We start from the raw sequence: 24,241 nt of genomic DNA, 5'->3' as shown, positions 1-24,241 counted from the left end.
CAGGGTCAGTAATAAGATAAGCAGTTCCATGTTATTTCCTCATTAAATCGTGAAACAGGGAGTTGGAGACTTCGCCAGCACGTGTCGTTTTCGCTATTTTCACATGAGTCTTTACTTGGCCTAAATCAAACAAATTGTCCGATCAAAGAACAAAACGAACGTAAGTACTATCTATAAGTCTAATGAAAAACTTAAACGGAATTGCTAACGTCATTGCCGCTCAATATGTCATTCAAGACGCTCTATGAAAAGGACCCAACCGGTGGTGCGTAGTCGATGAAATTTCAGTAACTTTGGCTCCAACTCCGATTCCGGTATCCAAATATCGACTCCGACTCCTCCGGGCAGAACTGTCAATTCACACAGACTCCGACTCTGACTCCGCCTGCAGCCCTGGTAAGTCTGTGGAGTGATGACTTTTCGGTGACGTTCGACTCTACTCGGGCTACAGCTTTTAAAAATCAACCGACTCCGAGTCGGAACAGAACCGCTGGCTCTGACTACAACTTCGCAGCCCTGGCCCAAGATAGCTGCCTAAAACAACTTTTTTGTGTGATCTTCTTCGTACATTGTTAATGCTATTTAAACAAGGGGTGGAAAAGGGAGACGAAGCCTTTGCAAACAAGGATTTCCTGTTGCGAATCAATCAGCTGCTGGAAAAGAAAGGCATAAACACCACGCATCTCATTTCATCGTTTTCCTAACAGCTCTGCACCAATGTAAGCACTGATCAATGCAGTGCGAGCATCGATGTGACATTTATGTACCAAGTTTGAGTGTTATCCGCCCAGCCGTTCTTGAGATATGGAAGCGGCACCAGCACCCCATAGTGACACATGAAAATGCATTGGCCACTGGGCGCCTAACTATTGACGAAGTTTTACTGTAATTGGCCCAGCCATTGCGGAGTTACTTTATGTGGAACAATTTCGACACCCCTAAGTTGGCACGTGACACGTGCCGTAACATTAACTAAGATGAAGAAATCTGGCGTAATTCGGAGAAGAAGGAATGAACCTACCAAATATGTAAGTGACATATTGTCAAACTGCTGTACCATTGTGAGTAAATGACCATATAAAAGGTCGTACAAGCCGATGTGACTGGTCGTTTCAATACACACCGTCTTACACATTTTATTTTCGTTATTACCTAAAGACTGCTTGACGTTTTTGGCTTTCAAGCATTTAAGACGTTTTTTGTCGTCTCAGGTCCAATAAGATTACCTCCAACTCGTGGGAATATGCACTTCAAGAACTAACACACACACCCACGTGTGTCATAATGCTGAGAGATGGCGTTCACTCGGCTTGCTCCTAACTTACGATAATTCTCTCGCTAGATGGCAGGCCTGATCCCAATGTCGCGGATCCCAATGTTAATTTCCACGAGACACCAATCCAGTGTTATATCATCCATGGTAGCACTCACACTTTGCACACATTCACCGGCTGACTGTTCCATATCAGAATCCACGTCTGACTGCCCATGACAAGAAAATTTCGACGGGGGGGGGGGCTTGAGTTTCAGAATCGGACGACAGTGACTCAGAGAGAACACGAGGCCTCTTGACAGGAACGTGCGGCATCACGTCAAGCTTATAGTTTTTCCTTGGCTAGATTTTTGGCGAGAACCGACAAAGGCAGCTCGTCTTCATCAGAAGAGGAGTTCTCTTTTTGAGACTTTTGTTCCTGTGCTAGCTTTTTGGCGAGAACTGACAAAGGTAACTCATCCTCGTCAGAAGTGGCGTTTTCGTTTTCACTTTCAGTGTCTGGTAACTCTGGAAGACTTTCCGGAATGGTGGGTAATAATTTGGATGGCTGTGTCGCAGGTTCACTTACCGTTTCTCGGTGAAGATCATCCATGGGTAAATCATCGTCTACAGCGGACAATTTAGCACGTCGGGGTGGTTGCACGCGGAGTGGTATCAACGACTTTTGCCTTTGGTCATACTTACTGTTGATTTCCGTGGGCTCCTCGGTAATGTTTTCCCAACGGGTGTTCGGGTCGGCAATTCTCAAATTCTGGGCGTTGACTACTTTGGTGCCTCCCGAAAGTTGATTTTTTATAATGAAGGTCACATCACTCAGAGCTTTTATTATGCGATAGAAGGGTTTCCAACGAGAGGACAGTTTTGACGACTGAGTGTTCTCAGCAGGATCTCTGAAATACACCATGTCTCCCACCTTCAATGTCACCGGCGTCGCTTTCTGATCATAATACGCTTTGTTTTTCTCGTGACTTCGTACGAGATTATGCCTAACCTGATGGTAAGCGCTGTGTAAATTTTCTAACATTGTTGGAACATACTCGTCTCCATAATAGCGATATTTCGGCGACAGCAGCGTGTCCATCGGTAGCACAGGGTCCCGACCATACATAAGAAAGAAGGGACTGAACTTGGTACTTTCATTTTTAGCGGTGCGATACGCAGACAGAATTGATGGAAGTTTGGTATCCCAATCTCGCTGAGAATGTCCTACCAACTTAGCTAGCATATCATTTTGAACACGGTTGAACCGTTCGCATTTCCCATTGGATTGTGGATGATAAACAGAAGTTCGAATGTGCTTAATGTTGAAGAAGGCAGAAATTTGATCGATCACAGCGTTACAAATTCCGTGCCATTGTCGGACACGATAACACGGGGACAGGCATGTCGTGGAATTATGTGCACAACGAGAATCTGAGCTACAGTTTCGGCACTTTTTGATTTTGTCGCAAATGATTCGGGCCAACCTGAAAACATGTCAATAATATTGATAATGTAACGATTGCCCTCAAAACTTTCCGGAAATGGTCCTGATGTATCGATAGCAATTTGTTCAAACGGGTACCGGGGGATCTGCATGTCTTGAAGAGGGGGACGTTGCCGACGGAGTTTTCTCATGTTACATGCAGCACAGGTTTTCAGATATTGGACCACGTCACTGTACATACCAGACCAGTAATAGCGATACCTCAACTTGTCATACGTTTTGTCGATGCCTAAATGTCCTCCAAAATATCCTGAATGTATTTCCTCAACCAATGGTCTCTGTAAAAATTTTGGAATAACCAACTGAAGTCCAGAGAAACTTTCACATTTTTCAGGATCTGTGATCCTGTACAACAGACCCTCGTCTAAAACATAATGACGAGCGATGTCCTCATGACTTGGATGACCGGGGTCACTTAACACTTTGACAATGCGCTGAACTTCAGCGTCTTCTGACTGAAGGGTGCTAAAATCACTATGATCTGACAAAAATTCCCGAAACTTTTCCTTTGACCTTTGTTGTTCCACATCACACGACTCCACTTCAGATTGCATTTTGACACCTGGGGCTTGATCGGAATCGATAACATTCACACTGCGCGTCTCCTCACTCGCATTTACCCTACTAGCGGTGCTCTGTCTGCCTACGCCTTCCACGATCTGGCTCGCATAATTAGCGGAACCCGAATATGACTCACTGGTCACTGATTCACCATCCTCGGCGACGATAGGGTCAAGGCGCGACAATGCATCTGCTACGATGTTCTTACTTCCACTGATGTACTCCACATCACAGCCATACTCTTCAAGCATAATAGCCCAACGTTGCACTCGGGCGTTTCTCATTTCGCTAGTAAACAGGTGTTTTAACGGCTTATGATCAGTCATCACTGTAAACTTGGAGCCTAAAAGATATGGACGGAATTTCTGAATGCTGTATATGATCGCATAAGCCTCTTTTTCTATGATGGGCCAGCGTTGCTGTGTTTCACTCAGCTGATGAGAGAGATATTGGATGACTCTTTCACCCAATTCAGTATCCTGGACTAACGCAGCACCTATTGCGTTCTGTGACGCGTCAGTATATAACTTGTACGGCTTGTCTACGTTTGGATACGCTAAAATTGGCGCAACCGTCAGAGCTGTACGAAGAGTTTCAAACGAAGATTGACATGCATCATCCCAATAAAAACGACGATTTTTCTTTGTTAGCTCTGTCAATGGTTTGGCTATCCTTGCAAAATTTGGAACAAAGCGTCTGTAGAATCCACACATACCTAGAAATGATCTGACACTTTTTACATTGGTCGGTGGACGGATATTTTGTATCGCACTGATTTTTTCGGGATCTGGTTTGATTCCAGATGGGCTAACTACATGCCCTAGGTATTTCACCTCTTGTTTCAGAAATTCACATTTTGACATCTTCAATTTCAAACCATCGTCTCTCAAACGCGAAAAGACTGCTTCCAGATGTTCTAAATGTTCCTCAAAGGTTTTCGAATAAATCAAAATATCTCCAAATACGCGATAGTAAATTTGTGTTGAATGCCCCACAGTACTTTATTCATAAGCTCTGAAAATAGACTGGGTGCATTGACATAACCAAACATAACTTTTTCAAACTCATATTGACCCATGAAGCAAGTGAATGCCGTTTTGGCCTTTGACTCGGGATCCATGGCTATCTGCCAGTACCCACTGCGGAGATCCAAAGAAGTGAAATATTTCGCACCTTCAAGCGAAGCTAAAATGTCGTCTATGCGCGGAAGAGGGTAACTATTTTTGACAACGATCTTGTTCAAAGCACGCAAATCAACACAAAACCGTTTTTGTCCATCCTTCTTATCTACAATCACAATCGGACTAGACCAGGGACTACGGCTAGGGGAAATGATGCCAGCCTGCAACATTTTCTGTATATGCTCTTCTACAAGTTTTCTCTGACTAAAAGGCAACCGATAAGGTCGCTGTTTAATTGGTGGATGATCACCAGTTTCAATTGTTGCTTTCACTAAATCAGTACAACCTAAATCTAAATCACTTTTTGCAAACAAATCCTCATTTTGGGCCAAGAAGTCTTGTATCTTTTTACGTTGACCTTCGGACACATGTGACAATCGCGCTTTTTGACTTTCTGGGATGTCATCTGACGGTTCACTACACTTGTCACCTTCCTCACTAGCTGTAAATATGCATCCTTCCGGGTCTTCTAAAACTTCCGCTAAACCTATCACCGAATAGGCAGGTAACGTATAATCTCTACCGGTTGTGTTCATAACAACCACAGGAATTTTGCGACTTTCACTGACACGACCTACACTGTATAATAAATTTAGTCCGGGCTCCTCTCCAAGAATCGGAGCAGTGCTCAAAGGCTGAACTAAACATTCCTGTCAATCAATTGTTGTCTGTTGACGAAAGCGGGAATTTCGACGTAAGATTGCGCAGAGATAGTAACTTTCTGTGACGTACGTACCAGAGAAGTGACAGTTGAACATGTGAGCTTTTGTGGCCTAAGGGGGATGACGTTTCCTTCAAGATTCAATGTTTTCTGACTGAAATCCAACTGAGCCTCAAATTCCGAGAGAAAGTCGTTTCCTATAATAGAATGTTATAGAATACATTGAATATATATAGAATACTGAATACTACAATAATATATAGAATACTGTTATAGAATACATTCTTTCTTAAGACCTTCGACAATTTGAAACTGATAGGACTTGTTGAATTTTGCCATTTTCACTTGGAGTGTGACGGTTCCAACATTTTCTAATTTGTGACCTGCCACCGAATGAAGTGGGGTGCAGTTTTCTGTTGAAAATTCAGATCGGTACTTCTTGGGAATTTTGTCAAATGTTTCTCTAGGAATGAGGGAAATATCGGCGCCTGAATCAACTAATGCATACGTTTTCTTTTCACCCCAATTTTAGCCAGCACATAGGGGTGTCGGGCTTAATTGTACCCTAGCCAGGCGCGGATACAAGGGGGGGGGGCCATGGGGGCCATGGCCCCCCCCTTGGCCGATTTTTTTTCAAAAATAGAATAAAAAGTTAAAAAGTTAAAAAGCTGAAAAGGGGGCCTCCTGAAAATAAAGTGGCCGAAATCCGATGAGTTTTTTTTTAACCTACCCACTTAGTTATTTCTTAGAAGACTAGCTGAGAAGACTTCTTTGTTAGAAGATTGGTAAAGCTTTCATAACTTGGAGGTCTCTTATACTCACAGAGATGACCACTTTTACAGGGCCTCCTAACCTGCACAGAGGGCCTCCAAGCCTGCACAGATGTTGAGATGTTGCCTGAACAGCTAGATAAGCTCAATAGACACAGTTTTTTTGGGGGGGGCCCAACAAGTGGGAAGATGGGGCCTCCAACAGGTGGGATTATGGGGGGGGCCTCCTGGCTTCTAATGGCCCCTTCCTTGGAGATTTTCTGGATCCGCCCCTGACCCTAGCGACTTGAGGGCCTTCGAGTTTAGACGTGGAGGGACCTTTCTCACGGTGGCGCCTCCGGCTGGTCCCCAAGCCAGAGCGTTCTAGTTTTCCGGGGTCACGGGGTTCCTGCAGTTCCTTTGGACATGGCCGATACGACCGCATTTTGCACAAATGGGCCGTCCGTCCTCAGTCCACTGGAACCTCGATGCGCCACGTGGTGCCTGACGTGCATTGGTGACCGGCGGTGGCGGTCGAGTGAGGTCCGGCAGTTGTCCAGATGGGTTTGGTTGGTTTGCACCGGGGTCTGCCTGACGGGGAACAAACCTGTTTGTGGTCTTTGGTTTGTTTGGTTTCCGAACCTGTTTCTCTACGCGTTCTATTTTTGAATTCAGAGCCTGGATGCTGTCTTTGATAGCTTTTAGGCTATCCTCGGCGCTGGGGCCTTGAACGACGTCCACCTCCATTGGCTCCTCTGGAGTCGAGCGATTCCGGAAGAGTTCAAAGGTTCGGTCCGCCATTTGTTCCTCGGCGGCGGCCTCTACGGCCTGGTCGAGCGTACTGTACCTTTTCCTAATGAGATGACGTGCCAGGTGATCGTCCTGGACTCCCTTTTGAAATGTCTCCACCATGAGCAGCTGTACGTCTGCCTCTTCAACGTTTTCGTAGGCATCCTTGCATGAGGCAAGTAGCCGTTCCGCGAAGTTTTGCACGGACTCACCTTTGTGTTGTTTTAGCCGTCTGCACTTTTCCCTTGCCATTAACTGGTCGCCAGCCTCACCAAATCTAGCCTTAAGGCGTTGTCTGAGGGTTGGCCAGTTGATACCGGCGGTTTCTTTGATCACACGAGCCACATACAGGCCCGCCGTTCCACCGAGCGTTAGTGTCGCAAGGACACACATCCTCTCAGAATCACATGTCGGAGACAACTGGTCCATGTCATGGAGCCAGTTGATGAATTTAGTGGTCCCCTCGCCATGAAAATTCCTCACATGTTTGGTCAGATTTTGGACTCTCAACTCCTGGACTACATCTTTAAGTGCGTTAGTGATTGTTTGTTCGGCCATAACGAAACACGTTAGTCAAAACACTCCGGTTACACAACACACAAATCAACAAATACAATTTAACAAATGCAGAGTTGCAACACAAAACAATAAAGAGATGTGATCGAATTAGTTTTACGGAAAATAGGAAAGAAAACCGACTGACTGATGACTGACGAGTAGTAGTAGAAGATGACGTACCGTTATGTTGATGAAGAATGAAGAAGAAGAATTTGAAGACGAAGCTTGTAGTCCCGACGTATCCGGGTCTCACGGCGCCAATTTGTAACCTTTGCGCTCGTGATAGTCAAAAATAAAGAAATATACCCGGAATTCTCGCGTTGTGTTTAAAAAAAGATGTTCCTTCTGGCTTGTATTGCCTTTAGCCAAGAGATTAGTAAATATGTGGCCTCAAGTGACCAGGCCCGACAGTCGAATGCCGGGGGCTCTGCCGCTCCGGCCCGGCCACGGCTTGGCCGGCACACAACACTACACGTCATACATGTACGTCATATCTCGGGGCCAATCATGAAAGGATTACCATATTAGGAAGGAAAGCGGGGCGGTCGGCAAGGAGGCTAATTGAGAGGACAGGGGAGGTACTTCGTTACAGAAGTGACCTCACCTCACAAAAAGTTTCAATGTCTGTCATAGCTACACGGCGTGACGGATCGCTTTGAAACTTTCAGCGAGTGCTAACAGCATTAGTATGTACAAAATGTGTTTCTCAGAATTTTGATATCAATGACCTATAAGGTCAGGTAAATTTTGCGACCTCCCTATTGTAACTCAATTGGAGAAAATTGCAAGGCGCCTCTTTTGGACGAAAGCCATTATAAACACTCCCAAACACTGAATTACAAGTAACTAAGACACAAGGAACATGAAAATGGTATCCTTGACCCCTGGTTATGCCCCTGAGGTCATCTCAGGTCACGAATGGCATCAAACAGTTTTTCGCGAATAACTTTTGATAGAGGCATGCTGGAGCAATGAAAACGCCTTGGATGTGCTCAGCTCGACGATACGGATCGACTGATATGCAACATGACCCTTTCCGGTCCGGTCATGACCTTGACCTGAGGCCAAATTATCAAGTTGACCTTTCAAGGTCACATCCCAGTAAACATGCCGACGTCGGCCCGACGTCGGGCCGAGGCTCGGCCTGATGTCGGCCCAAAGTCGGTTCAACCTCGGCCCGACATCGGCTGGACGTCGGGTACGCCCGCATGCAGGGCTGAAAAAGTGTTTCGGTGGTTGTCCAAAGGCAAACGGGCTTATTTGGTTGTCAACTAAAGATGTCTAACCCGCGCCCCGCTGAGGGTCCTTGATTTCCACGCCTGCTCTCGGGAGGGGGGGGGGGGTCAAACACCCGGCCTTTTTAACTCGGATCCTGGGTCACGTAGTGACAAGCAGTAAACGGCATTCGAAAGAACGTCCAAAATAAGGGCGAAAATATGACATTCGTTTTATAGGCTAAGTCAAAGGTCATTAAATGAAAGATATTGCCTTTCAATATTTTTTTAACACCGACACACAACTCGGGAGCCAATTATATAGAGCTATACAGCGCCGCGGAAAATATTAGATAGCCCTTTTGACCCTTTCGGTGACCCTTCGACGGTGCCACTGGTCACTTCCACTCACCTTTGAACAAAACATGCTCAAGCTGTGTACACTTCAGTCGTGCAGACGCCACGGACCCTGCGTGCGAATATATCATAATTCCGCTCCTTTTTGATAGCGCAGGGCGCTCAGCTGTCAGGCTCAGTTGTCCGACGATCCGTGTCCCTCGACCTCGGAAGTCCTTTATCCTCGTGGGCATGACATGGCGTGCCCTCCCCTCGGCCTCATCAAAACATTACCGGCAATGACACGGTCCCACTCAAGAAGTCCCGCCGCGGACCTATCCCCAGGCGCCACCGGAGTGGGTTTTGACGTCACAAAAGGAGCCCCGACGGATTGGAGGGGACGCTAACTGGCCGCCGGCCGGGGGCGGCGCTGAAGGGTGCGGGCAGGGGCCGGCCGAGTCCTGGAATGTACTAGATTTGCCAGACACGTGTTGCCAGCGGACAACCACGGCGACCACTTGGTATGCCATTGGTCGTCTTTATGAGGGTCGCCGATCGGCCGTCCGAACGATGGTCGAACGACGCAGTATATAGGTACTAAATAGCTACGGGGAGTTGGAATATGTCTGTAGCTACCAGGAAATTTTCCACTGGGATGCCGCCGCGTACGGGAGGTAACGGACTCGAGAACTGCGTGAGTAGATGTGATGGGGAGGGACAGATAATGGTTTGCGTGGGCAGAGGCGATTGGGTTGCGTGGGCAGAGGTGGATGGATTGTGCGCTTCTAACCGCATTAAGCGGAAGGAGTTTATCAGTTCAGGCGCTACGCGCGGTCGCCATAAGATCGTCTTATCGGTTGTCGTCGACAACGACAAAACGATACAATTTTTCAGCATGTACCGACGTCCAGCCGAAGTCCAGCCGACGTCGAGCCGACGTCGGGCCGAGGTCGTTTGCCGAGGTTGACGAGATCGTTTGTCGTTGGACCGACGGGGCCGACGTCGGCATGTTTACTGAAACAACGCGCCAAAAATATCAACCGGCGGCGGGATTCGAACCCCCCAGTCGCCGACGTCGGCATGTTTACTAGGACAACGCGCCAAAACCATCAGCCGGCGACGGGATTCGAACCCCGTGACGTATGAGCGCGCTAACCACTACACCACGCAGCCAGATGGCGATTTTAGTTTGTTTTGTTGGGTTATGCCCTTTCGGTCTGACAAGACCATTTCAGAGCCGGAAGGATGATAGGATGGAGACATTGGTCTTGGCGAGCACCCTGCGTCCAGTTCATATAGAGTCCCATTGCTGTTACGTGACACTTATTGGAAAGGGCGACCCCACAAATGGATTTATATAGCCACCCTTACACACCTGCACCAACGTTTTCAAAAGTGTCCCTTTGATAAGTGGCACTTTGGCAAAGTGACACTTGCCGACTGACCTTTTCTATATGAATTGGGCCCGGCCCTGGTGAGTTGCCGGGGCTGAGCCTGACCAAAGGATAGGCCGAGCAGCCCCCAAGCACTCACCGCACCCGGCAGAGGTGAAAAACCTGCTTCTCGCCTGCGTGCGTAGGTGACAGCCGTAGGCATAAAGAGACAGATTCGAGCATCTCAGTTGATGCATTTAAAATAGATAACTAGTCCGTTTCCGCTAAAGCCAGAGCTGTCTTCCCATAGAGGGCCACTATGGACCACGGCACAAAAATTTAACAGCGTCATCTCTTTGTAGACAGCTGGGGCTGAAAAATCCCGCCGGTGCGACAGCCGGTGCGTTGTGAAGCCCCATAGACAACGCAGGAAAAACGGCGACAGCGCGACAGCTCGTCCCCGCTAGTCGCCGGTTGAGCGGTGGCGGGGACCGGCGCGGTCTTGGCCGCCGCCGCGCCGGAGTAGGGAAGGACCGGGCGACTGGGACGGGGGACGTCACATCTGGGCCACAACTGGGGTGAGGTCCATGACCATCGGTCCCAGAAACTTGGTAGGAGCGTTGATAATGGGGAATATTTGTTTCTGGTCCCTAAAAAGCTGTTTCTGGCACCTAATTGCTGATCAGCCCCAAAATGCTTATTCGACCCTAATATCTGAATCTGGCACCTAATTGCTTCCACACAGCCTAAAGTTGCCAGATCGTCTAGTTGAACTCCGTATTTGCTGTTTGCTGATTCAGCACCAAAACCAAAACATCCAGCACCTATTTTATTCCACGTTTGCCTACCTAATTCGCGTAATCTTCCTGATTTTATGTATCCTAACAAACATGAACGTTGCATTCGGTGATGTCAAGTGCCATTTTCGCCAGTGGAGATAATGATTAAATGCCATTTCTAGCCAAAAGAGAATCACTAGCCAGCTATGGTGCAGCATAGCAAGACGCTCCTATACCAGCCCGCTATGTAGAGATTATTGCACCCTCAGCCATTTTAACGTGAAAAGTTTGGATCCGTCACTTCCAGCCAGGCTCTCAGGTCATAAACTGGAGTAAAGCAAAATGTCAACTCTGAACAGACATGCCACGCAACCGGCCCTCTTTTCAATATTATTAGCTTTCTGGCTTTCTGCAATCATCGTCTGACTCCGTCTCGATCAAACGCAGCGTCCGGTTTCTACAGGGGCGTTTGACTGACCGGCCACACAATAACCAAAAACAAAATCAAAGCTTCATGCACATTGCACACATAAGTAAGAAACGGATGAAAAAGGCACAACCACGGCACAACTCTGCGCGGCAAACAACGGACAATGTCCCACGCAAGATCCCGCGTTTCTTCAGCGGCCTTGAACGGAATGAAAACATTACATTTCTTTTTTGGAGCTATTTGATGACGTCAAAAAATACAATACCGTTTAATGGTCAAAATCGAGACAATTACTCACAAAAATGTTTCCCTTTAAGCATTACAAATTGTAGTGTCTGGGCCGCCCGCCCGGCGGGGCGCTCGCGGCGGCACAGCATGCCACAGGGGCAGACTGGCCAGCTGGGCGGCTGGGCGGCGCCCGGGCGGGAGTCGCCGGCCGGGGACTGAGAGGCGCGGAGCGCGCTGTCCTGCATATCTTTTGTTATGTCTCTTTGAGTTCAATACCATCGTCTATGTGAGAAGACGTGACTGTGAGTGGCGGACGAGGACGGCAGGACGACAGTACACAATTTTGGCGACGAGGATAGAGGATTTGCGACTCTCCCAGCTTTAAGGTACAGTGCAGTCGGCTAAGATGGAGGGGATACGTCCGCCAGCTCCCTTGTTAGCCACCCCGGGCAAGCCGCTAACGTCATGGTCTGCTTGGCTATCAGATTTTGAAGTGTATGCCATGGCCATTGGATGGACTGACTGGGGAGAGCAGAGGCGTCAGGCACTGCTTCTCCATTGTGTGGGACAGGAAGCCAGGAGGCTGTTCAGGGCGGAGTGCCCAACAGGGGTCCCAAGTCAGGGCGGTGTTGAGCCAAAGTTTGAGGGGCGCGCTGCTACAATGTCACTGGTCGATGCCACTGTTGACGTACTGAGTCGTTTGTTTGAGAAAAAGTCAGATGTGATCACCGAGAGAGTTTTGTTTCGCAAATGCACCCAGGGCCAAACCACTGTTCGTACCTTTTTGGCGAACTTGAGAGAACGTAGCCAGAGGTGTGCGTTTGGGGCCCTTGAAGACGAAATGATCAGGGACCAGTTCCTAGAGGGGTGCTCGTCTGCTCGTCTGCGTGAACGTCTCTGCAGGGAGGATGATCTGACTCTGCCTCGGTTGGAGGTTGTTGCCCTTGCAGAGGACCAGGCGCTGGAGCGACAGCAGGCGGTGGGACGCTTGCAGACTGCAGCTGCAGAGCGGGAGCATGCACCGGTCAGCGTTGCAGCAACGGCCACCAAGCGGTACGCTCACGGCACGCGCAGTATGACTCCACTTTCAAGACGGAAGGTAAGCCCCTCTGGAGGGCGGGCTGGTACCTGTTTTGCTTGTGGACGTGTGGGTCATTGGAGTGCGGATGAGCAGTGTCCTGCACGTGTCGCCGTATGTCACGATTGTCACCAGGTTGGCCACTTCTGGCGATGCTGCCCGAAGAAGGGGGAGAAGACTGCTGGAGAGAAGCCCGTCGCCAGCGTCCAAGTGCTGTCGGTTGCAGTGACGTCTCCAACTGAAGACACTCGTCCGTACATCCAGCTGAAGGTAGCAGGCAAGTGGCTGAAATTCGTGGTGGACAGTGGGTCAGGTGTCTCCATTTTGCCGTTGGAGCAGTATCAGGCTCAGTTTGGTGACTTACCGCTACAGTCGGCCGCAGTGAAACTTCAGGCCTATGGGGGTGCCGAGTTACCTGTTGCTGGCGTGCTGAAGTGTGATGTTGAGTCATGTGGTCTGTCTGTGTCCGCCTCGCTGTACGTGGTGGAGGGATCGGTAGCACTGCTGGGCCGTAACTTGCAGAAACTGCTCCAGATCTCAGTCGTACATGGCAGTACGGTTTATGCTGTAGCTGATCAGTCAGATGAACATGAAGGATGTTCGTTTCCCCGCATCACAGAGGTTCACAGAATTCGGCTGGTGGAGGTAGCAGCACCAGTTCAGCAGAAGCAAGAAGCTGACGTACACTTGAGTGAGCCGGAAGACCAGGACGCCACCGGCGGCGGCGAGAACACTGCTGACGCACTGTCGCGTCTGCCAGCACCAGTGACGGAGGCAGCTGATGACGAGAGCATCACCGTAGCAGCAGTTGAAGCTCATCTGCAGGCGGTGACGAGGGAGGAGCTGGTGTCGGCATCTCGGTCGGACCCTCAGCTGCAGCAGCTGGCAGAGCAGATCCCACGGCCGTGGCCGACGCGGTACGGAGACTGTCCGGCAGCTCTCAGGCCGTTCTACCGCTTCAGGGGGGAGCTTGGAGCTGTAGAAGATGTCTTGGTCAGGGGAGAGCGTCTGCTGGTGCCGACCAGCCTCCGACAGCGTCTGTTAGCAGCAGCACACGAGGGACATCAAGGAATAGTCCTGACGAAGCAGCGGATCAAGCAGCACTTCTGGTGGCCTGGACTGGATGCAGCGGTGGAAGAGATGGTCAGAGCGTGCGAGGTTTGTGCATCTTCCGACAAGACGGCTACTCCGAGGAACGCTCCGCTGCACCCTGTACCGCTGCCTGAAGGACCGTGGGAGAAGGTCGGGATCGACTTCATCGGGCCGATGGAGGGCGGAGGACAGCGGCAGCGGTTCGCCATCGTTCTGGTGGACTACTTCTCCAAGTGGCCAGAGGTTGGCTTCTGCTCGAGCCCGTCGACGGAGGCGGCGATCGAGTTCCTGGAGGTGGTTGCTTCCAGGGAGGGGTACCCGTTACAAGTGGTCTCTGATAACGGTACGGCTTTTGTGTCCGCAGAGTTCACGGCTTACCTGCGGAGGGTCGGCGTTCAGCATGTACGGGTAACGCCGTACCACCCCAGAGGCGCTGGAGCGGTGGAGCGCATGAACAGAGTGGTGAAGTCCGCGCTGCAGACGGCGTCCAAGGAGAAGCAGGACTGGTCACAGGCGGTGCGCCAGTTCCTGAGGACGTACCGTTCGACGCCTCATGCAACCACCGGCCTGAGTCCGTCGGAGATGCTGCATGGTCGTCAACTCCGGACGATGCTGCATGCACCCACGCACCCTCCGGGTAAGGTAGCGGCCGACAGTGCCCGTACCAGGGACCGTGTCGCTAAACGGCAGAGGCGGCAGAAAGTGTACTGGGACAGGAGGAACCGATCTGTCAAACCGTCATTCAGTGTCGGTGACTGGGTGAGGTACCGTGTCATGCCTGTGCCCAGGAAAGGTAGAGACCGTTTTTCTGCTCCTCACAGGATCGCTGAGCTGGTTGGACCATCGGCGTACCGGCTGGACAGTGGAGCACTGGTCCACGCCGAGAGGCTGACTCGCTGGACTGGGTCGCCTCCGACCGGACTGGGAGACGCCGAGCAGCCGCAGCTCTCGGACCTTCCCGTCGTCCGCTCCCCGCCGGAGCCGGTCGACGAGCCTCCGGCTGAGGCCACGGCGTCGGCACAGACTCCAGAGCGGCGGCCGGATCGTCAGCCCGACGTGCGGGGTCACCATCTGCGGCACTCGCGGTGGACACAGCGGCGGCGACGCGCTCGCCGGCCAGTGAGACGAGCGGCTCCGGGTTCGAGGGTGCTCAGAGTGATGGGCACCGCACGCGATCTGGGAGACGTGTTCGTGCACCTGTGCGTTGGTGTCCGTAGGTGTACCTTTGTGTAGGGGGGAAAGATGTAGTGTCTGGGCCGCCCGCCCGGCGGGGCGCTCGCGGCGGCACAGCATGCCACAGGGGCAGACTGGCCAGCTGGGCGGCTGGGCGGCTGGGCGGCGCCCGGGCGGGAGTCGCCGGCCGGGGACTGAGAGGCGCGGAGCGCGCTGTCCTGCATATCTTTTGTTATGTCTCTTTGAGTTCAATACCATCGTCTATGTGAGAAGACGTGACTGTGAGTGGCGGACGAGGACGGCAGGACGACACTACACAAATAAATACTTTTAAATATTTAAATGACATTGTTTTTTTCAAACAAATCAATATTATTTGCTTACATAACTGGCGTTATCTTTAGTTAACACCGTAACGCTGTCGGCATCGTGTGCTCCGTTCATCAGTGTTGGCTGTTTATCGGCCGCCCGTCTCTCGCTCTCCAGTGTATCCCATTTACCTTACTGGCGATACAAGGAGAGAAAGAAACGAGCGACGAGGGAGATGGTGGAACTTGGAAGGGATAAACGAATAGAAAAGGGGCAAGCTGGTCGGATGGGGTGGGTGGCGGAAACCCGCTTCGGCGGAGCCGCCGCGCCGCCCGGAGCCGCCAGCCCGCACTGAGGCTCGCTCCCCTCGCGCTCGCCCGTCCACCGGCCGCGCTACGGCCCCTCCGGCGCGGTCAGGTCAAGGTCACCGAACACCGGCCCGTACAGTGCGGCTCCGTCATAGGCTTACGGGCGCGCAAGAGCAATGATGCTACGTTACCGTTAACTGGCATATAACTGGCGTTATCTTTAGTTAACACCGTAACGCTGTCGGCATCGTGTGCTCCGTTCATCAGTGTTGGCTGTTTATCGGCCGCCCGTCTCTCGCTCTCCAGTGTATCCCATTTACCTTACTGGCGCCAATAACACCCGACAGGACAGAATGTTATTGCGAACATAAGTATGTACGTGTATTCGGTATTGTTCTATTCACAACTGGATTCCAGTGACAGGCGCCGGGTCCCCGCTGGGATCACTCAGGAAATCGGACAGGCCGAGCGGCAAACTATCAGGGTCAGCCTGGGCGTGCGGTCGCAGCAATCGGAAACGATGCAAATCACCGCGCGACAGACTGTCGGCAGGACCGTTGTCGTTTGTACGTACATAGGCCACGGATAACACGAAACTCTGGCATGCGGATGCGAAGAGAATATGACGCAGTACGGCCATGATTTCGGATTGCTGGACCATCCACGCGACAGGCATCCTACCACGCCCATGTTATCGGAATAAACTCGTACACGCTTCCCAGACCACAGACTGCCCCACAGTACACATGATACGAGAAGCGGAATGATCTCGAGCCACGTCATGGACTGGTGTGTCTCTCGGGTGATACATTCCGGCCACTGAACTAGCCACCATCGCTGGCCAAAACACGCTCCGGTACCCCAGCGAGAACTGTCGGTGTAGAAAAAAACGTCGGCATTCGCGGTACGGTCGTCGGGATGAAACAGCGGGAAAGTGCCGGACCACATCGGAAGGTATTTAGCCCACCAGCGTAGGTCGGCGCGTGCCGCCGCGGTGAGACGTACCCGGTGCATGGGCGCGGGCAAGGCTCTATCGCGGGGACGGTACATGCCAGGTCGAGCAGTCTGCGGGTAAAGGCGCGGCCGGGTGGTACACATTTAGCCGCGTGGACTAGCCGTCCCACGATGGACAAGAGCTCACGCTTTGTGCACTTTCGTTTGTGAAGGAGCTCACCGATTGTCTCTTTCAGTCTCTGAAGTTTGTCGTCGGGCAAAGCAACCGTCATAGCCACAGAGTCGATATGGATACCGAGCAGTGTCAGGGACGTTGTGGGCGCCACACATTTCTCGACTGCGAGGGGGACACGTATCATATCACAAGTATCATGTATAGCATGGTATGCTCGCTGGGCGTCGGGAGAACCGGACGGTGCTACGAGCCAGAAGTCATCGAGGTATTTGCGCACCTGGGCCTCTCCAGCACGCTGCTGGAACAATGCCTCTAAACAATCGGCAAAATCGTTAAATATACGCGGGGAGCTCCTACTACCGAAACTTAGAGCAACTTGAAAATAATAATGTCTGTCCCATTTAAAGCCAAGCAGTCGCCATTGCTCCGGGCGGACTGGTATCAGCTTGAACGCTGCTCGAATGTCCACTTTAGCGAGTAGCGCGCCACGGCCGCCAGCTGCGTAAATTAATCGAAACACTTCGTTAACGGGAGTGTAGGACATACGAAAATCTTCTACATCTATTCCATCATTTACACTACTACCCGCTGGCTGTGAAAGGTCCAAAATAAGTCTCGTACCTCCGTCACTCTTGTCTCTCGCACTGAGAGGGTTAACAATGAACCCCGGCAGCGGCGGCACCCGAAACGGTCCTCGAGTTGTCCCCGTCGCCACTTCCGCGGCGATGGCCGCTGAAACTCCAGCGTGACGAAACAGGGCAGATCTGTTGTTAGCCGTACTCCGACCGTCTGGAGATCCCCGGTAGCCAATATCTGCTCCGTCGACAAACCGCTGAACCACAGTGTCCCGCAACGCAGGTGACAGGGTTGGGCAGCGGCGCAGCAGTCTGTCGAGGGCCGCCACGTCAACACCGGAGTCGTACACCTGAGCGTCGTCAGTTGCGACCGCCGGTTCCGTGCTGACGGCCCGGCCTGAGTACGGCCTGGTGGGCCGAACCGGTGTGTTGGCCGGTGGGATGCTGCACGCTACGACAGATGTCGCAGCGGGGGTGGTACCGACCCCACGGACAGACCGATCCGGGGCTGCATAAGCCCTGTTGAAAATTCCGACACAACGAGTTGGTAGCTAGATTGAATCTCCTGGGCACCGTCACGGGGGCCGGGCCCAACGCCGCCACATGGTCAAAATCGACCGCGGTCATGAGCTGCTGCGGTCGTGTCGCCATGAGCTCACGAGCTCTCATGTCCGCCGTGCGGACCTCCACCATGGAACGGCCAACGCTGCGCCGCAGCAACCAAGCCATGTAGACCGCCATCTGGAAACCGACGGCCGGAAAATGGTACACCTGATAGGTAGAGAGCTCTGCGACGCGTGCGAGATACTCGGCGACGGACGTCGGGCCCTGCTCCGTGCTGCCGTACGACTCACTAACAGAGACGCACTTCGAGCGGATACGAAGACTCTGCGCAGCTGTGTCGCTGACGCCAGCCAGACGCAGTACGGGCGCGGGCGGCTTGGTCAGTGACTGGACATTCGCTGTCGCGTGCTCTTCAAACTTATCCACTTCTGTCCCATGGCTCCGTGCTATACGCTCCATGGTGGCCGGCGACATGTCAGGTCCACTGATCGCGCCCCCGCCGACAGCAGGCCCGCTGGGCACTACCCACGGTGGAGCCGGCCACGACGGCGGCGCCCACGTCATGCCGGCACGTGTCGTGGTTCCACCCCCGGCGCCCTGCGTAGCCGGGCCCGCGTAGCCGAAGAAATGGGGGGCACCAGCCGGCGCCTGTGTCTGAGCCGCCTGATGCTCGTCCGGAAACGACGGTGGCGGTGGGCCTCCAGTCGCGTGGGTAGCTGCATCAGCTCCCCCGTAGTGCAGGGCGGTGGGCGCGGCCGCGAGGCCGGCCGCCGCCCCGGTCTGTGGTGCCGCCGTAGTGGCTGTCGCCGACGCCAGTCCCCCACTCGCTGAAGATGGGACGAAACACGGCCTCGGCTGTTCAGCCACGGGAGTGAGCGGCGCGAGTAGTACGGCACTCAGCGGCGCGCTCGGCCCCGTCTCTCGGGGGGGAACCCCTCCGTAGAGCGCGTCACCCGTCAGCGGCTGGGGGAACGCCCCGTAAGTCGTGGAGCTGGCGAGCGCACCACTCGCTCCCGCCGCTGTGAGCGGTGCGCCAGGTGGCTGCCTGTCGGCTACAGCCGGCTGCGCCAGCGGCTGACGAGAGCCGGTCTGCTCGACGGGGCAGTGGGCCGCGGCGTCAGACACCGGCGCGGGCGCCGCCCCCGTCTGTCCCCAGGTGGGCAGCGGCGGAAGGTCGGCAGGAGCTGCCGCCGACGGCTCTACGAGCGAGAGGGCGACTCCAGCGCCGAGCACCCCATCAGGTCTAACACCTAAAATGGAGCACCACGAGTCAGTGTGGAATCAGATCCCGACCAGCACAAAGGGGTAACACTTCAGGGTGCACCATGAAAGGGCAGATTGCAATGCAGACCACAGGGACCGTCACTGTCTGGGATGGGGGGGGGGGGAGAAGAGTCCGTCCTAAAACTACAGGCTCTGATATATGTCCCTGCCTGACTGAAATTATTCCCCGCGGGAAAAAGGACACGCGCAACCCCTTGTCCCTCGGGCGGAATCCAATGCTGCAATTAACCGTCCACTTGCATACCCGGCCGAAGTCAGTAACTTGGATCAGATAGTAACATGTATTGCTGAATCACGAACGGTAACGAAATCCCTTGTCGCCAGCTAACCTGCGGGCACGACGGGCCACACGCCGTTGCACGTGGTGTGCCGAAGACAAGACACGTGTCGGCTTCTGTTCATGGTGGCGGAACTGCCCTGGCGGACACCAGTCGTAGCGCTCGGGCTACCTCCGGCCGCTGACACCGAACGTAACCGTTAAACGCTTCGCTGGACCATCGTCCCAGTCGACGAATCACAGAGTCATCGACGCCCGCCTCACAGGCAGCCGTGGCGATTCCAATGCGCAAGCTGTGGCTACTAAAGCCGGTGCCGAGCACTGCGCGTAGTATGGCATTGAGGTGACGGCGACTGAGTGGTGTACCGTCTTGCATGACAAACAACGGTGCTGCGCTGGGAAAGCAGGCATCGCGGGCCACAACATATTGCTGTAGGCTACGCACTGGACATGTATCAGTACCAGTGGCCGGCAGCGTGATACACATCGGCTGCCCGTGCTGTCGAGTCTTCTGGACTCCGAGACGCACCGCGCAATAGGTCATCGTAAGGTAGACATCGTGCCGCATCAAACCACGGCCGGGACAGGTAACAAGGTACTCACTGCTACGAAACCCTCCGTAGAACGCAAGCGTACATGCCGCCCAGATGCAGCGCTGGTCCCACAATGACTGACCGACGCGAGGAAGTCTCATTTTAAAGCGACAGAGCTCATTGACAGTGAGCGGTAGTCGCTCTCTAGGAGACGCTCGTACCATCCGTAACTGGTACCCGTGTATCGCGGCGTCAGTGAAAGGTGGTAGGCCTGCCGGCAGGGGCCGGCCGGACTGCAAGTGCAGTCTCCGCACAGCAGCCAAGTATTGCCGCGCCGTGGCCAACGCCAGGCCACAGCGACGCATATGACCCACAAAATAAGCCAACGTCTCGTGACTAGCGGGCACCGGTGGTAGTCTGAACCGACGACAAAAATTCAGATAGCAGTTCTGGCCGGCAGCGTAAGCCCGTTGCGTCGCGATGGACAAACTGTTCACCAGCAACTGACGAGTAGTCGCTGCCAGCGCTGTGTCTCGGCCGCAAGGATGGCTGTCATCGGCCGGAAACCCGGGGTACGTATGCGCCATACTCGCTGCTGTGGACCACAGAAACGTATGCATGTAACGCATGTCGTACTATATAAGTATCGCGCCCTCCTGCGAGGGCGGAATATGTGAATGCTAATGTGACTAATAACACCTATCACAAGCTATTCATTATATCACCTACCGCCATTGCAAAATGTTTCTAACGCAAATCTCGGTCGCACCCAGGCATGACGCATACTGCGCGTCTGCTGCCCGCGTGCGTGCGTGCCGCCGTGCCACCAGCCGCGCGAGTGGGAGTGACAGACTGAAGTCCTTAAGGCAGCGCATCATGATCGGCCGAATACGAGCCGGAAGGGGAGCAGATGCAGAAACGGACAATGCGCCGCAGCATACTGATATTAGTACTGCCAACCAGGTATAGTGTCGGGCTGATCTTATGACTACGCCACTACCGGCTCCAGTGATTAACTCCCACGGGACGGGCCCCGGTCTAACAGTCACTGCCGGCCGCCGGGCGATGTCAGAACCACCACGTACGACCAGAACCGCGGACAGCCGTCCGTCGGGTGCCAGTGGTCCGTCGGGAAGTGGAACGAAGGACGTCTGAGCCAAATGCGGTTACAGGAACGAACACACGACCTACAACCCTCGTTTACACAGTGTGGTCTGTCGGAACGTCAGCAGCCGGATCGCCACGACTGCAAAGCTGAGTATCCAGTCTGACGGACTCACGAATGAGATACAGCGCGGTCGGTCGAAAAAAAAACCGTGTGGGTTGTAAGAGAAAAGCTGCAGCCGGGTCGCCGTGACTGCAAGGAGTAACCCGTTTAACTCATGAATGAGACACAGTGAAGTCGGTCGTGTAGTGTTGGAAACGTCAACAGTCGGGACGCCAAGACTGCCATGCCGAATAGCCATGGTCCGAACCCCGCGAATGGGACACAGTGCGATCAGTCGTGAACAGCGTGATCGGTCGAGAACGTCAGCAGCCGGGTCGCCAAGACTGCAGTCGGATTGGTAGCCACACTGAAAACTTTTTTACTCTCCCCTGGAGAGTAAATCCGCTGGGAGGGAGTACGAGGCACGCAGACGTTTTTTACCACGTACCGCGGGGTAAACTCTTCTAATTTATTCTATCTTTTTCTAAGTCACCAACAAAATGCATCACAACAAAGTGTATGTACCTACTTACAACACTCTGCCACGTGGCCGTGCGCGGGATCTGTAAGCCAGATCAAACTAGCACCACTCAACAGCACGTAATGCTCCATCACATCGGTACTTACAATAAAATGTCCGCAGAGGCTCTATAGGCGATGAACAGCACACAAGCACAATCACCAACGGCCACCTCGCGCCACACCGACACTGCGCACACCCTCTCTCGGAGACCAACGGCGGAAAACTGACAGATGCGCGCGGCCTTCAACCTTCAAACGGCCGATCTCGTTTTTGATTGGCTGATTGATACTCTTTCAAATATTATATTCACGAGGGTAAACAAGATCCACGCATGGAACGACCACCTGCACACGAGTCACAATACCTAGGAGGAAAGAGTTTTCGTCCTGTTCAGGATTGCGAGAGTAATATTGATATTTACATGGTAATAATACTCTTTGCTGGCGAATAACTTCAATTTACCCACGTACCGTTACCATGCACATAATGGTAGCAGCGAGGTACCCTTTAAATATACTCTTGTCTTGCGGGTTCGGTAAAAATGAATCCTCCAGGAGGTGGTAAAAAAGTTTTGAGTGCAATTGATACCCAGTTAACACACATTGCTCGGTCGTACACGTCGTGTCTGTCGAAATCGTCGTGCTGTGTGGCCAGCGGAACACTGACGGAACGATACCTGTTATGGCAGCAGTGATTGCTGCGGACTCCATCGCTGTCGCCTCGCCAACGCACTCAGACAAACCCGCTTCGGCGGAGCCGCCGCGCCGCCCGGAGCCGCCAGCCCGCACTGAGGCTCGCTCCCCTCGCGCTCGCCCGTCCACCGGCCGCGCTACGGCCCCTCCGGCGCGGTCAGGTCAAGGTCACCGAACACCGGCCCGTACAGTGCGGCTCCGTCATAGGCTTACGGGCGCGCAAGAGCAATGATGCTACGTTACCGTTAACTGGCATTTAAACGTCATATACAATGCTGAGATCACTACGGGGCTGTCTTAGAGTGTAGCTGTACTGGCAACCTTTAGGCTAGACTCCAGGGGTCATTATACCAGAACAACATGATTCTACCAGCCAGTAGTTCATTTTTCTACTAGATTGGTGCTACGCTCAGCATTTAGGTGCCAGATTCAGAAAAAAGAGTAAGGCGTACCGATGAATAGGTGCCAGAAACAGCTAATTAAGGTCATTTTCCATGATTGGTGCTGGTATCCACCAAATAGGTGCTGAGGACCAATTTTGGGGCGAGTCAGCTTTTAGGTGCCAGAAATAGCTTTTCTGGGACGCAATTAAATGGCGTCCGTTGATAATTGGTTCTGACTACAAGCAAAGGCAAGTGAATCAGTGACAACTGACAATCCTTTCGTGAGTTCTGATCGAACTGGATCAGGAAGCCAGGACGAGCTAGGACGTCGATCAGACCTATAGGTAAGTAGGATGGTAGTGATTTATTTTTGTTGTGTTGTGTTGTGTCACTGAAATGTGGTGATGCGTTGTCCCGTGTCCGAAATCTGAAAGGTCCGAAGTTTGAAAGGTTCCAGAGTCCGAAATTCGAAAGGTCAGTTTCTTAACATCCTAGCCTCATTCCCAATTTGTTTAGGCCTAAAGAGGTGATGAGAAAACGTCAAAAAGTACCTTCTGTTACAAGATTATTTGTAAAAAAAAAAAAATGGTGAGAGCTAGACATAGCGTAGGTGACAACTTTTGAATTTTATTCACCTCTGGCACCCGGCTACGGGCGAGCTCGGCTTACGGACAATCCCAAATGGGATAAAGTTTCCCGTCCAGTCCGGATCAGGGGGAATTGCGGCCTGGAGGAGGATTTGACTTTCCCGAGGATATTTTGAATACAGAAGTTCTTTATGAAACATACAACATGCATTTTATATTATTTTAACGGTCAAAACAGCGGCCGATGTCGGTCCGACGTCGGCCCGACATCGGCTGGACCTCAGCAATCGCTGGACCTCGGCTGGACGTCGGTACATGCGGGCGTACCCGACATCAAGCCGACGTCGTGCCGAGGTCGGACAGACGTCGGCATGTTTACTGGGATTATAGTTCATTCGATGTGCCTTGACGAGAGGAACACGATGCCGGTAAAAGTAAGCTCGTGCAATGCTTGAGTGAAAAGTTATGGCAGTAAAACTGTTTTCAAGAAAAAATCGGCTATTTTGACAGTTTCTGCCCCCTGCAGGCAAAACCGTTGACGCTAGGTCAACTCTGAGTGAGTTATTCAGAAAGGCCGTTAATAGGGTTATCGAATGCACTTTTCCGCGGCGCTGTAGCTCTATTGGTTCCCGAGTTATGCGTTGGCTTCTTGGAAATTGTCGACATTTGACCTGAAAATCGGCGAAATTTTGCCTTCAATGACCTTTGGAGATCTGACCAAAAAAGTGACCGAGTTAATTTCGTCATTATTTTCAGCGCTCTTTCGAACGCCGCCTTCTGCGTATCGCTACGTGGCCCAGGAGCCGAGTTAGATGGGGGATGTTCAAACACCCCTCCCCCCAGCAGGGCGTGAAAATCCAGGACCCCAGCGGGGCGCGGGTTAAAAATGGCAAAATCAGCATTGACGAT

At 52.5% G+C, this 24,241-nt stretch overlaps 1 protein-coding gene across 4 annotated transcripts; it reads left to right on the top strand.

Annotated features, from left to right (window-relative positions):
- Positions 1-11,810: 11,810 nt before the first annotated feature.
- LOC122365350 (uncharacterized protein K02A2.6-like) lies at positions 11,811-15,233 on the top strand. Of its 4 annotated transcripts, none has more exons than XM_043336494.1 (4): positions 11,812-12,004; positions 12,569-12,717; positions 12,832-12,973; positions 13,316-15,233. In XM_043336494.1, exons 2-4 carry the CDS (start codon positions 12,694-12,696, stop codon positions 15,019-15,021), a joined length of 1,872 nt encoding a protein of 623 aa, XP_043192429.1. In that variant the 5' UTR covers positions 11,812-12,004; positions 12,569-12,693; the 3' UTR covers positions 15,022-15,233. The 4 variants fall into 4 exon arrangements, with proteins under 4 accessions (XP_043192426.1, XP_043192429.1, XP_043192427.1 ...); XM_043336492.1 differs by having other exon boundaries at positions 11,812-12,717; positions 13,316-14,425; positions 14,610-14,799; XM_043336491.1 differs by having other exon boundaries at positions 11,811-12,717.
- Positions 15,234-24,241: the final 9,008 nt, after the last annotated feature.

The sequence above is a fragment of the Amphibalanus amphitrite genome, unplaced genomic scaffold (genome assembly GCF_019059575.1).
Source record: "Amphibalanus amphitrite isolate SeventyFive unplaced genomic scaffold, NRLGWU_Aamphi_draft 000733F_arrow, whole genome shotgun sequence".
Taxonomy (NCBI): Eukaryota; Metazoa; Arthropoda; class Thecostraca; order Balanomorpha; family Balanidae; genus Amphibalanus; species Amphibalanus amphitrite.
This window is presented reverse-complemented; position numbering and strand designations above follow the sequence as displayed.